This window comes from Schistocerca nitens, chromosome 2 (genome assembly GCF_023898315.1).
Source record: "Schistocerca nitens isolate TAMUIC-IGC-003100 chromosome 2, iqSchNite1.1, whole genome shotgun sequence".
NCBI classification, from domain to species: Eukaryota; Metazoa; Arthropoda; class Insecta; order Orthoptera; family Acrididae; genus Schistocerca; species Schistocerca nitens.
Window position 1 is genome coordinate 451983173 of NC_064615.1, and position 15768 is coordinate 451998940.

Genomic DNA, 15768 nt, shown 5'->3' on the forward strand with positions numbered 1-15768 from the left:
ACATCAGAGGATACTCCAAGAGTGTCAGAATTTCGTCAACCGTACTAAAATGCATAGTTCGCCTTAAAGCGCACATTCGTATGTCTAGATTCCCAATGACGTAGGCCTCGACCTGGTATTAAGCTTTTTGGTGTTGTTTTTGGGACGTAGATTTTCTTGAAGTATCAGTACTGAATTATATCATGTTTGGTTCTTTACCTCCACCTGCCAGCACTTTCATTTGGTAAGTCACATCATCTTTGTTTTTAGATATATTTTTCCTACGTGGAATGTTTCCCTCTATTATAACTATTAGGAATCCTCAGAACCTTAGGCCCCCTACAAAACCTTTCACCTGACTCCATCAACCTCCTGACCCCACCGACACCCCGCACCCCTACCTTCTACCTTCTTCCCAAAATTCATAAACCCAACCATCCCGGCCGCCCCATTGTAGCTGGTTACCAAGCCCCCACAGAGCGTATCCCTGCCTACATAGATCAACACCTTCAACCCATTACATGCAGTCTCCCATCCTTCATCAAAGACACCGACCACTTTCTCGAATGCCTGGAATCCTTACCCAATCTGTTACCCCTGGAAACCATCCTTGTAACCATTGATGCCACTTCCTTATACACAAATATTCCGCACATCCAGGGCCTCGCTGCGATGGAGCACTTCCTTTCACGCCAATCACCTGCCTCCCTACCTAAAACCTCTTTCCTCATTACCTTAGCCAGCTTCATCCTGACCCACAACTTCTTCACTTTTGAAGGCCAGACATACCAACAATTAAAGGGAACAGCCATGGGTACCAGGATGGCCCCCTCGTACGCCAACCTATTCATGGGTCGCCTAGAGGAAGCCTTCTTGGTTACCCAGGCCTGCCAACCCAAAGTTTGGTACAGATTTATTGATGACATCTTCATGATCTGGACTCACAGTGAAGTAGAACTCCAGAATTTCCTCTCCAACCTCAACTCCTTTGGTTCCATCAGATTCACCTGGTCCTACTCCAAATCCCACGCCACTTTCCTTGACATTGACCTCCATCTGTCCAATGGCCAGCTTCACACGTCCGTCCACATCAAACCCACCAACAAGCAACAGTACCTGCATTATGACAGCTGCCACCCATTCCACATCAAACGGTCCCTTCCCTACAGCCTAGTTCTTCGTGGCAAACGAATCTGCTCCAGCCCGGAATCCCTGAACCATTACACCAACAACCTGACAACAGCTTTCGCATCCCGTAACTACCCTCCTGACCTGGTACAGAAGCAAATAACCAGAGCCACTTCCTCATCCCCTCAAACCCAGAACCGCCCACAGAAGAACCACAAAAGTGCCCCACTTGTGACAGGATACTTTCCGGGACTGGACCAGACTCTGAATGTGGCTCTCCAGCAGGGATACGACTTCCTCAAATCCTGCCCTGAAATGAGATCCATCCTTCATGAAATCCTCCCCACTCCACCAAGAGTGTCTTTCCGCCATCCACCTAACCTTCGTAACCTGTTAGTTCATCCCTATGAAATCCCCAAACCACCTTCCCTACCCTCTGGCTCCTATCCTTGTAACCGCCCCCAGTGTAAAACCTGTCCCATGCACCCTCCCACCACCACCCACTCCAGTCCTGTAACCCGGAAGGTGTACACGATCAAAGGCAGAGCCACGTGTGAAAGCACCCATGTGATTTACCAACTGACCTGCCTACACTGTGATGCATTCTATGTGGGAATGACCAGCAACAAACTGTCCATTCACATGAATGGACACAGGCAGACAGTGTTTGTTGGTAATGAGGATCACCCTGTGGCTAAACATGCCTTGGTGCACGGCCAGCACATCTTGGCACAGTGTTACACCGTCCGGGTTATCTGGATACTTCCCACCAACACCAACCTATCCGAACTCCGGAGATGGGAACTTGCTCTTCAGTATATCCTCTCTTCCCGTTACCCACCAGGTCTCAATCTCCGCTAATTTCAAGTTGCCGCCACTCATACCTGTCATACAACAACATCTTTGCCTCTGCACTTCCACCTCGACTGACATCTCTGTCCAAACTCTTTGTCTTTAAATATGTCTGCTTGTGTCTGTATGTGTGGATGGATATGTGTGTGTGTGCAAGTGTATACCCGTCCTTTTTTCCCCCTAAGGTAAGTCTTTCCGCTCCCGGGATTGGAATGACTCCTTACCCTCTCCCTTAAAACCCACATCCTTTCGTCTTTCCCTCTCCTTCCCCTGTTTCCTGATGAGGCAACAGTTTGTTGCGAAAGCTTGAATTTTGTGTGTTTGTTTGTGTGTCTATCGACCTGCCAGCGCTTCGTATGGTAAGTCACATCATCTTTGTTTTTAGATATATTTTTCCCACATGGAATGTTTCCCTCTATATATATACACAGTTAATAATGGATGGGATTATTTGTAACCGGGAGAACAAGAACTCTTCAGAAAATCTGGACTCTTAATTGCCTATTAGCTAATAACATGCTTTCTCTGTGACATAAAATAAAATATAGGTTACCTATAACCAGTGAAGACAAGAGACAGGCAAGACAGTACACATTTCTTCAGTTCTTAGGTCCTAGCAATTTTTATCTCTAATCTTGATACAGCTTTTCATGGCATGCTTTCCTTTCTGCGAAAGAACTATTACCTCATCAAAGCTCATCACACGTTTTGCTGCATGAAAACTTGAAATGCTTTCCTTTCTGCGAAATAACTATTACCTCATCAAAGCTCGTCACATGTTTTGCTGCATGAAAACTCAAAATGTCGTCATCTAATACTGAAAAAGCTGTCAATACGAATCTACCCAAGACTGGTGTGGTTTCTCGATCTAATTAAGTCTATTTTGTCACTGTGTGCTGGATAAAACAAAATAGGCCTTTCTAATATTTTAGCAATTTTAACACACACCAAATAAGCAAGACTGCTTCGGCAATAATGATCATTTTTATAGTATGGCAATATAATTCATGAAGTACCAATACTAAATACCTATTTGGCCTACTACAATCAGAAAGCTTTATGTTAGGAAAGAGTTTCACATTTCATTCATACTCTCCAGTTTCTCATGCACGAGACAGAAAAGTGGTAGAATGAAATTTTTGTATAAATTTGGAATAGTCATATTCTTCTATAATTTGTGTGATGTCCCCGTTTCTTCTCCGTCCTCGTTCTGACAAACAATCTCGTCATCACTAATTCTGTAACTGTTACTACCACTGTCAAAACTCATTCTCCAGTTACCTTTACTAACCCTGCCACAATCACCAGTTTAGTTATCCAGCGATTATTCTCTGGTTAGGCGTCATTACGTGTTCGTACAATATGTTTTCCGCGCTACTTCCAGAATGGAACTTAAGTGGCTGCTAGCTGGGGACTAAAACTGGCCCTGTCTAGTGTAGTGATCGGTCCAAAAATTTTCTGTCAGAATTTCACTTTATTGGATACACCGAGAAGATAATACATAATCTTTCTTACCTGTTATTCCTGTTAGTCGTTTATTTCCACTCTGGTAGTAGTAATTATAACAACACTAGTACTTATAACAACGCTGAACATTTGAAACTGAATCAACCACATAAACAAGCAGCAGTTGGCATTCACTGGTTCGGCTTTATTCTGCTCAGCTCCTATAACCCCGTTCCGTTTTTTCTGCAGGAAAGTTCATTTCTAGAAGCGACGAGGATTCCCTTGGCCGAGACAACATGTACACTATGCATGCATTCAAAAATCAACTTATAATTCATTCAGAAATCAACTTAGAATGTGTTCAAAAAGTCCAAAAACCAGCAGGGGTGTGATTCAAAATCATATGAATAATCGATAGACTGACGTGCGCTGGATGCTAGGAGCTTTGTGAAACAAGTTTTTTTTCCTCAAGAATGTGAATTTGCCCCCTCCCCCGAAATTGCCGCTCAGCTCAGATAAGCTGGTTTGCCACCCCCGGGCCTGCTGCACACACGTGAATTTGGCAGCTTGGGTGCGCCAGTAAAATGTTTCTGGGTACCCCATGTCGCTGGTTGCTGCTACTGCTGCTTACGCAGCAGCCATTAATATAACTGGACCTTTTTAAAATCTTAATTTACAACAAAATTTGATAAAAGTAACCCAACCACAGATACATTATCTATCTAGAAATTCATCTATGAAGTAAGAGAAATTGGATCAGCAAGCAGTTTTAAGAAAAAATCATTTCTGCCAGTAGAAGTGCTCAGATATTTTTGTGCCTGCACACTTTGCTCTATTCTGTGCAAGATTAAGGATAAGTTGTGGATAGCAGAAGGCTATTTTTGTCCCTACAGTTTTATTTAGAAACGATACACCTACTTCCAAATTGTGACCGATTGTTCACATCAGATTTCATGAAAGAGTACATGTATTGTGAGGAAGTTTTAGGTATGCCTAAATTTTTGAACAGCTGCATATAGAAAGTCCCTTGCAGCACATATTAATGTGTTAAATACTTTGTGTTTATGTGTGGAACTGCCACAGAAAATTATTCTGTATGACACCAATGAATGGAAGTATGCATGGTAATACAATATTTTAATGCTTTCATTGTCAAAACCAGTTATTACCCATACTGCAAATGTAACTGAACTCAAGTGTTAGCGGCATAACAACTTCAGTTCATACATCATCAACAAGTGTAAATTGCATCTAACTTGAAAAATAAACAAAAGAATAGCAGAAGACTTCAGGGATAAGAAACAGTGAAGAATAAATGAAATGCCTCTTCTCAGTGGAGTGTGATCTGATACCTTTTATCAGAATATGACCACTGGGCCATCTAGAGGAGACCTTCCTAGTCTCCCAAAATGCCAAACCCCACAGTCTGGTTCAGGTTCATTGGTGATATCTTCGCGATCTGGACTCAGGGCCAACACACACTGTCTTCATTCCTTCACAGCCTCAACACCTTCTCTCCCATCTGCCTCACATGGTCCTCCTCAACCCAGCATGCTGCTTTCCTTAGACGTTGACCACCTCCTCCTGTGTATTCCGACAGCTGTCATCCCTTTCACATCAGAAAAATCGCTCCTATACCCTGGCCACATGGGGACAGTGTATCACCAGTGACTGGAACTCCCCTGCTTAGTATGCTGAAGGTCTTACCAAGGCCTTCACAGTCAGGCACTGTTCTCCAGATCTAGTCTGCAAACAGATCTCCCATGCCATTTCCCCTAATATCACCCCAGACTGGAATGAATGAACCACATCCATCGCCAGGACTTTGATTACCTATCATTAAGCGCTGACGTGAGGAACATCCTACCCGAGATCCTTCCAACCCCTCCTAAAGTGGTCATCCATTGTCCACCCAACCTACACAACATCCTAGCCCATCCCTATGCCACTCCTAACCCAACCCTTTGCCACAAGGATCATATCCCTGTGGAAGACCCAGGTGCAAGACCTACCCAATCCAGCCACCCAGAACTTCCTATTCCAGTCCTGCTACAGATTTATCCAACCCATCAGTGGCCAAGCCACCTGTGAAAGCAGCCATATCATTTGCCAGCTCTGTTGCAATCATTGCACAGCTTTTTATATTGGTATGACCACCAACCAGTGGTACACCAGTGTGAACGGCCACCGTCAAACTGTAGCCAGAGCAAAGTAGACCATACTGTCGCATAACATAAAGCTGAACATAACATGCCTGATTTCAATGGCTGCTTCATTACCTGAGCCATCTGGATCCTTCCCTCCACCACCAGCTTATCTGAACTGTGCACATGGGAGTTATCCTTACAATACATTCTCTGCTCCTGTAACCATCCCGGCCTCAACTTACAGAAACATAGTGCCACCACAACCTCCACCCAACAGTTTCCACTCCCTCTCTCCTATCATCTCTTCTCCATTCTTGTCTCCCGCACTCTGTTTGCCACCCTCTGCCAACACACCTGCCCATCTTTCCCCACTCCTCTCCTTTTTCATTCCTTTTCCCGCTACAACCTGCTGACTTGTGCCTGTTGGCATTCTAGTCCTTGCATGTGTCGCAAGACACTCACCCCGACCCATACACTACTATCCCTTCCCCTTTCCTGCCCATACCAGTTTGATGCTTGCATCCCAAGTGATTGCTGCATTCCGGCCAAGCTGCTGGAGTTGGTGGTCATGTGTGCATGAAATGTGCTTGCTTGTGTGTATAAATAGTGTGTACTTCTCCTTAGGTGACGAAGGCAGTGACTGAAAGATTTATGTAAGCACCTTTTAATTACGTCTGTCTGCAACTTAACGTGCCTTTTTTACGGAAAGCAGTAATTTATCTTTTCCTACATTGTTGATATTCCTACTGGAGTTTCCATTGTATGATTTAGTGTTACTTGCCCATTGCATTTACTGAAACCAGTAAACCTTCTACTCCAGCCATTTGACTCTTTGTAACATGGTTTTACTGTGGTTGGGTCATTAATCCTGATTTCAGGCCCATCATCTTCAAACAGATTTGATGTGTTGTCAATCAAACTTTTATACCATCTTTTCTAAGAAAAGCTATAAGACAATGCTGTTGCAACCATTTCAACGGCATTTGTGTGGTATCAAATGATTATAAACACTGAATTTTTTCCCTGTTTGCTTAGAGATAAGAAATTTACTCCACCTGCTATAATATCATTGTACACATACACTATGTGATCAAAAGTATCCGGGCAGCTGGCTGAAAATGACTTACAAGTTCATGGCACCCTCCATTGGCAATGATGGAATTCAATATGGTGTTGGCCCACTCTTGGCCTTGATGACCGCTTCCACTCGCAGACATACATTCAATCATGTGCTGGAAGGTTTCTTGGGGAATGACAGTCCATTCTTCATGGAGTGCTGCATTGAGGAGGGGTATCAATGTCAGTCGGTCAGGCCTGGCACGAAGACGGCATTCCAAAACATCTCAAAGGTGTTCCATAGGATTTAGGTCGGGACTCTGTCCAGGCCAGTCCATTATAGGGGTGTTATTGTCGTGTAAGCACTCCATCACAGGCCATGCATTATGAACAGGTGCTCGATTGTGTTGAAAGATGCAAGCACCATCCCTGAATTGCTATTCAACAGTGGGAAGCAAGAAGGTACTTAAAACACCAATGTAGGCCTGTGCTGTAATAGTGCCACACAAAACAACAAGGGGTGCAAGACCACTTCATGAAAAACATGACCACACCATAACACCACCACCTCCGAATTGTACTGTAGGCACTACACATGCTGCCAGATGATATTCGCCATACCCACACCCTGCCATCAGATCGCCACACTGCGTACCGTGATTCGTCACTCCACACAATGTTTTTCCTCTGTTCAGTCGTCCAATGTTTACACTTCTTACACCACGCGAGTCCTCGTTTGGCATTTACCGGCGTGATGTATGGCTTACGAGCATCCGCTCAACCATGAAACCCAAGTTTTCTCATCACTCATCTAACTGTCATAGTACTTGCAGTGGATCCTGATGTAGTTTGGAATTCCTGTGTGATGGTCTGGATTGATGTCAGCTTATTACACATTATGACCCTCTTCGACTGTCAGCGGTCTCTGTCAGTCAACAGACAAGGTCGGCCTGAACGCTTTTGTGCTGTACATTTCCCTTCACGGTTCCACTTCACTATCACATTGGAAACAGTGGACCTAGGGATGTTTAGGGTGTAGAAATCTTGCGTACAGACATATGACACAAGTGACACCCAATCACCTGACCACGTTTGAAGTCTGTGAGTTCCGCAGAGCGTCTCATTCTGCTCTCTCACAATGACAATGACTAATGACTACTAAGGCCACCGATATGGAGTACCTGGCAGTAGGTGGCAGCACAATGCACCTAATATGAAAAACATATTTTTATGGTGGTGTCTGGATACATTTGATCACATAGTGTATATTGATGACCTGAGATTTTTCTGTTACGTATTTCATGGAAAACACAGATGGTAATGAGTAAACCCAACTGAAAGTAACTATGGACGAGAGTATTTAGTTTCTCTTTGAAAATGATGGACTTGAAATCAGGGTTAATTATCCAAATGCTGCCTCAGCAAATCATGTTGTAAAGATTCAAATGGCTGGAGCAGAAAGTTCATAAGTTCATCAGTATCAGTAGACGTGTCTCAGACCACAGTGGCCAGAGGCAGTGGTCGTGTGTGTGTGTGTGTGTGTGTGTGTGTGTGTGTGTAAGAGGGGGGGGAGAGGGGGAGAGGGGGAGGGAGAGAGAGAGAGAGAGAGAGAGAGAGAGAGAGAGAGAGAGAGAGAGAGAGAATGAATATGCGCATGCTTGTGTGTGTTTTCTATTTCTGAAGAGGGCTTTTTTGTCCAAAAGATTCAATGTTTAGCAGTCTTTTCACAGTGCTTCTGTGTGCCTCAGTACCTCCTCTACAGGGTGAGTAACAACCTGCCCTTTTCATAATATTGTTAGTATTTTGTTACTTCAACATACGCATAAATTGATTTATGATCAGCTAAAAAATGTAAAAGGTATGCTATAAAGTGACAGAATTCAGTGCATATCACATTTACAAGGTCATGGAATTTTATGAGCTACTGAGGTTTGGTCAAGAATTTTTATCCATTTCATTACATTGTTGATACACCTCTATAACTGCTAAAATGTTGATGAAGACAGTCAATGTCTACAGCTGAATAACTTTACAAGGTGTTGAAGCATTCATCTTCAACAGTTTTGTATTCTCTGACAACATGAACATTTATCTAAATACATTCTGTCAATGAAAGCAACTTAAGTACAAGCCTCACTCTTAGAGACTGTAGTTATTAAGACAGTAGAACCATTTACCCCCCCCCCCCCCCCCCAAATGACTTTCTGGGATGATTTTAGTCTTCACAGTTTAATTGGTCCCCTTTCTGAAGAACATCATCTCCTCCTATGCATCTTACTTAAATCAGAAATTTCTCATTAGCAAATTTGTCTTTACAATTCCTTTTGTGTATAGCACTGGATTCTTATTCCGGAAGAGAGGTTGAAATGCCCACCCAGCCATCCAGATTTGTTTTCATTGCTCTCCCTAAATCAATAGACAAATTCCTGACCTGTATCACAATGATGATCACTGATTTGACTGAACAAATTGAGAATCACACATGCTGTGCATCGCTGCTCCTTTTCAGATCTGATGATGATTGTAAAGTTGAAATCTATTAAGTAATACTTCATTTTAGACACTATAGAACATTTGAGAACTGTATTTTGTTTACCAAAATACAAGTAATTTTTACTCTTCTGTTTATTTCTTTTGCTTTTCATTAAGCCACTGCCTGACTGCCCTAAACAGGAAAAAATCATCAACATGTTTGATGACTCCATTGTTAATTAGTATTAATTTCTTTAAAGCTTGTTTATTATACATTATTTTAGCCGTCTTTAATTGATTTTCAGATCTACATCCAAACTTGCTTCATTAAGTTCTACCATTAGTTGGTGAAGTTCATCTGAACTAGAGACAAAAAGTACGGTGTCATCAGCAAAACAATGGTACCACTTACTCAATTTGTTTTTTCTTTTTCCCAATTCAGGGATCTTACTCTGGGGCTTCTGATAACTGTTTTGGTGATGTGGAATATCCTTTCCTGACTCCTCTTTCAGTTCTTAATTTCTCACTCTTTAGATGAAATTAACTTAAAACTGTACATTAATTTACAGATTCTTCAGTATATTAAGAGAGGTAAATCTATATTCTCTTTCTGAAGTGCTGTTGGTGCAGATTTAAATGAAATTTGGCCAAAAGATCTAACAAAATCTATGAATTTAGGGTAAAAAGGTGATTCATTCTCACTGATTTATTCTATAACAAACTGAAAAAGACCCACTTTGTTATGTAAATTGAATGTGGAGGGGGGAGGAAGGGGATGGGAGGGAAGGGAAGGGAAGGGAAGGGAAGGGAAGGGAAGGGAAGGGAAGGGACTGATGATATCAGCTGCGTAAGAACTTTATGCGGAATCAACAAGTGGTGAAAATGTGTGCTGGACCAGGACTCGAACCCAGGATTTCCTGCTTACTAGGCAGTTGTGTTAACCACTGCACCACCCGGACACAGTATTTATCATAAATGCATGGACTATCTGAGCAGCCTCCCTAGCCACCTCACATTCCCACCTAGTGCCACTGAACAGACACCAAAAATTCATATAAAAGACCCACTTTGTATAGTCCTTTATTCCATTCGTTTTCTGAATGAGAAAAAAGTTCAGTTAACCATTTGATTTATGTACCATCTAACTTCCTAAAGTTATTTGTCATAAACTACACTTGGTCTTTTGTTTTTGGGTGCGAAGATGAATAAGTTTTGTGGTTGGCCTACATGTGAACATGCTACATGTAATTGTTTGTGGAATAAACATGATTCTTTTAAATTCTCTTCATAGCTTTGAAATGTTCATTCTTATGTTTTATTGATAGCCATACTGTATGCTAATCTACTAGAAAGGAGTGCAATTTGTGATGTGAATACTAAATTTTATGGTTCATATTTCCATGTCCATAATTTTGTGACGGCACAATAGGAACACTGAGTGAATTTCTGTTGAGAAGTTTACACTTCCCTCTTGGTACATCTTTGTAGCAATAGATTTAAATACTTTTATTCCCCTGGTCTCATATCCTGTATTCACTGATCTGTTTGAACTACATATTTTTTGTTGCTGAAATTTTTCACTTACAAAACCATTCTTTCTCTCTCTCTCTTTTTTCGATGAATTTTACCTCTGTCTTTACTGTGTTGCGCAACTCATTGGTTAAGACAGTTTTGCCAGAATATGGATCAGTACTATATGTGTCACTTCCAAGTTGCATTCCAAAGTGTTCCAGAATATTCTAGAACATTTATTAATGTGTGAGAATATTCATAAAAGCTCAAGAACATTACAGAAAATCCTCAGTTTTTTCACTAAAAAATTACACCGATGCAAAGGAGTATGTTTCCTGGTGACCACCACAATGTGATGGCAATCATTTGAAACACTCTTATCTGCATAACAACAGCTTCCACCTCACAATGGGGGAACCATGATAACACTGGATACAGAAGTCAGTGATTGGGTGCTGGGCAGTTTCGGATGTATCGACCCACTTGTTGTTATAGAAATGAGTCTATTTGGTCTTCAGATTTGAATGTCTTTCCATTCTAAAATGATATTTTTGGCTAGGATCCAGGCAGTTCGGGCAATAAGTGGTGTAAGTTCATGAACCTCTCTCTTACCTCTTGTGGAGAAAGGTGTGCAGCATACAGCTGCATCCATTTTCAATAAGCTACCACAAGAATTCAAAAATCTTAGCAATAATCCACGCGCTTTCAAATCGAAACTGAAGAGTTTCCTCATGGGTCACTCCTCCTATTCAGTCGAGGACTTCCTTGAAAAATTAAGCTGATTCTTGTTGTATTGTTGATTGTGTTTGCTTACCTCATGGCTTTACTTTTTTCGGGTTCATAAACATTTTATTTTTATCTGTTATTATTTTTATGTTGTAATTTCATGTACTGACAAGTTCCGTGACCTTGGAGCTTTGCCCCTTCAATTTGGTCCTATGGAAATTGACATGTAAATAAATAACGAATAAGACTTCTATTTTTGTAGGGTACAAATGATCCACTTTTGTGGATTGTTTTCTTTCTCAAATATTCTGTAATAATTTTGCAACTTCCTTTTTACTTCCTTTCTGCCTACTTTAATCATTTATATTGAGACACCATTACCTATTGGCACCTCTCCTTTCTTCATGCCTTGAGTGTCTTTACTTATCTGTTACAATTACAACAACGACAACAACAACAACAACAACAACAACAATAATACCTATTATTATTAACTATTTATATTTATGATTTATCTCTTGAGCTAAACAAACATTTATGAAATCTTCCTATGTCTGTACAATTTTCTCTTTGTTCTTAGTTACTGTGCTATGTACCTTCTTAACTGATGAAATGCAGTGTCTACCCAGCATAAACATCATTTTTATTGTATTCATATTCTTTTGGTGACATCTTTATTTTCTACTGTAGTGCCTCATATCTTCTTGCAAACATTTCCCAACTGATATGTTAATTGCAAAATTCTATCACATTTCGATAATAACATTTACTCAAGTGTCTCTCATCCTCTTTAAAAGGTACCTTGAAACTATAAAAAACAAGTTGAAATCATTTATGCCTGACAGCTACTCCAACACCATAGATGAATTTTTGAGTATACAATATACATGTGGTTGGGTTACATTCAACAAAATTTGTTGTAAATTAATATTAAAACATCCAGTTATGTCAATGAACAATCTGTCGCATTGTTTCCACATAGAAAATTACTTATTTGTAAACCTACTGACACGTGCCACAACATAGTGATTAGCTACAAATGAGATCTATAAGGCCTACAAATGCTAGACTAACCTTTTAAAGAATAATAAAAAATATATTAGTTCAGTACATCCATTATTGGATTAAGTTATATATGTGAGTCTATGAGTTAGATGTTAGACACTAAGTGAAAGATATTGAAGCTATCTCCATTCATACTGCACAAGGTACTAAATATTGTTTGGTAAATTGCACTAGTATTACTTGCCCTATTTTATCCAAGATGCTTCAATAATGCAACATGATGCACTATACTTTCTTTGAACAATACCTTACTTAAGTTCTCTGAGCTTTGTGGATATGATGAACAAGTATCATATAAACACTTTACTACCTATGCCAGGAATCATGCAGTTAACTGAAGTCCAGCAATTGCTACTGAAAGATTCATACAACAGTTTCATCTTATAATGGTCTGAATGGTCACACTGAGGTATTTACGTGATGTCAATTTTTTCTAGGTATAACATTCTGACCTTACCCTTACCTCCCAGTATGCAGCAATTTCACAACAATAAAAAAAAAACTTTTCATTAAGAAAATCTGCAAGTTCTGCAGGCCCTTGTGTACTGATAGTGAAGAAAACAGAGAGAAGGTGTCAACTTACTTTCAAAAACTGTAACAAGGGCATAAGAATATGAACCAGCAAGTGCAAAGCATATTAAATTTTAGGTTAATTACAGTAGCATGTAAGCACCTGTTCTTGGCAAACTCTACCTGCTAATGAAGTGCAATGACTACTGAACAATGTTCTGTAACTTACTTGTTGTGGAGCATCCTGTTCAGAAACTAGCCACTGCAGGTCAGAGGCACGGGGCAGCTGCTTCTCACTGAACTTCCGTATCAGTGATAAGGCAACTCCTTCGGCTGATACAATCGACTCTGTCAGAGGCACATCAGTTCCTGTGCGGGATACAGGGGGCCTTGAAAGATCAGCCTCAGAATACAGTGATGCCATTGAAACAGAGAGGCCTGCAGGAATCATGTATAAAGTAGCGAATGAAGATTAACTTACAGCACACTCTAAACCACACAATAAAAAAATATACACAAAATAAAATGCTTTTTAAAGTAAAACTGACAATACCTATACAAGACGTATCTAACATGACTCTGAGGAGAGTTACCCTTTGCATTGTTTTAGTAATTTAGCACGCATTCACTACCCACCCCACAGACTCTGTCATCCAGGAAGATTTACAAAAGATCTGCCAGTATTACAGGTCACTGTTGCTGAGAAATTTAAATTTTTAGTGTCCAGAATACTTGCTTGAGGATTATATAGATGTTGTAAGCAGGTGAGTTTTTCATAAAATACAAGGCACAGAAGCCTTCCTGGTTGCAAGAAACTGAGAATGAAATCTCCCAGGTACAATTTTGGTAATCTAAAACCTTTGATATGCATCACTAAAACTGACACAACAGCATTCAAAGTGAAAAGATTTTTCCAGTGTTTTCTGCACATATCATCTCTTTTGGAATGCTAGAAGATGAACAAAAAGATTGAAAAACCATGTACTAACCAAGAACACAACATTGGAATCTTTACTATGGGCAATGTATAGACAATAGCTGTAGTAACTGGGACAGCAAACCACTGCCTTAAAGAACACCATATCGTGTGTGAACATTGATGTGAAAGCATGTTGCCAACTCTAAATCTGAAATATCTTGTCTGAAGGACTGCACTATAATAATGAGAAGTACATTACACAACTCTCAGCTTTGTAGTTGTTACATGATGTTTTATCAGCAGCCAATATAAGACTAATTGCTATAAACCAAGACTGTCAACTGGTTATGCCACTGGCATATTGAAGGATACAGACTACCAGCAAAACAGTTAATATGACGTGCATTACAGTAGTATGGGCTGCATAGTCCACAGGTAAAGATCTACTAGTTTCCCACAAAAAATGCTATTTCAGTTTAACAGAGTACTTTAGTAATTTTTGTTGTTTTCTTCCATATAGTTTCCAGTTTACTGCTGAATAACACATTTAATGTCACCGCCATCTGAGGTGCAGTCAGAATCATTTTAAGAAGAAAGACTTCTGAAATGTGCAGAAACTGCTTCAAATGATTAGGCATCTTAACTTTTCCTCCTTGTACATATATATAGAACTATACTATATGTCACAAAAGATAGTGCTGAGTGGACTACAAATGCTAGTGTACACATCAACAACACATGGAGGAAGAATGACATACGAAGCATACCCCACTGACTGACAATGCTTGAAAAAGGACCTCAGTACTCAGGTATCAAATTACTAAGTCTGCCTAAAAAACTGTGTGACCATGTACATGACACTAAACTTTCAAACAACCTAAAAAACTATTTATCTAATTTACCTGTCCTGAGGAACCTGCTCATGGCGGGTTAGCACATAATGATGAAACACACTATGCAGGTGTGTAGGTGTTTCTGTGTGGGTGGTTTTTTTTGTTTTTTGGGGGAGGGGGGGCAGGGGGGGTGCTGTCTGTGTGTGAGAGAGTAGGAGGGATGGGATGGGAGGGGAGCGGGGGAGTTCTCTGGATCCTGCATTGTCACTGCAGTATGGAATGATACCTCCTAAAACAGCCATGATGATGATTATTATGATAAGATGCAATTTGGGTACTATAATAAATACCAACCAATTGTCCATTTTCTCTGGTGTTTTGCCCATGCTATTGAAAGGGCTACAGGCCAGGTTGATGCAATCCTTCCTTGACTTCAAAAGAGCCTCATGCCAAAAGCCAAGGCATTGTGTCTCAAACAGAAATTCACTAAAAAAAGAGAGATATTTCTTGGAGACGGCATTTAATTGGGAGCAATGTATGGCATTGCATTATATCTGACCCTTGTTTTATACTGTGAACTACAGATAAGATGTCTTAATTTTGACATAGGGCTACGGAAAGGATGACTGCACCTTTCTACATTGCCAGAACAAAATGCAATTGAGTCCTCTCAGCAGATTTCTATTTGTGGCAGGGTTGGGATTCATGTTGGCCTTAAATGGTATTTTGTAGAGCTAATTCAGCATTATTTGGATACTGTTTTTGGTGTAATTGTTTGACTGCCATTAGCTTGAATGGTTGTTACAGTTCATTTCTGTCTTTTACTAACTCACATGTTGATGTTGTGGAATGGATAATTAATTACAACTCTGGTCATCATCTCACTTAATTTTTCCTTACCTCTGACAGTGCATTTATGATTCAGTCAAAATACTCTAAGATCTGTTATGGCACTCAGTATTCCATCAGAGGGCCAACTACCTGGCAGATTTCATTGAATAATTTTATCAGCAATCACATTCATGAGTTACATGCTGTCTGTTTTTTCTATTATTCAACCTTTGCAATAAGTACACGTGGAAACTGCATATGATTTGTATTCAAAGTCGCTGGGAGGAGGGAA

At 40.4% G+C, this 15768-nt stretch overlaps 1 protein-coding gene across 2 annotated transcripts in view; it reads right to left on the reverse strand.

Annotated features, from left to right (window-relative positions):
• Positions 1 to 15768, reverse strand: part of LOC126236326 (run domain Beclin-1-interacting and cysteine-rich domain-containing protein) — a 214055-nt gene that overhangs the window by 65781 nt on the left and 132506 nt on the right. The window contains exon 8 of one of the 2 annotated variants that reach the window (XM_049945543.1): positions 13123 to 13262. In XM_049945543.1, coding sequence (XP_049801500.1) covers positions 13123 to 13262 — 140 coding nt within the window. Of the gene's footprint in view, positions 1 to 13122; positions 13332 to 15768 lie in introns of both variants that reach the window. The other variant, XM_049945542.1, reaches the window with a different exon arrangement.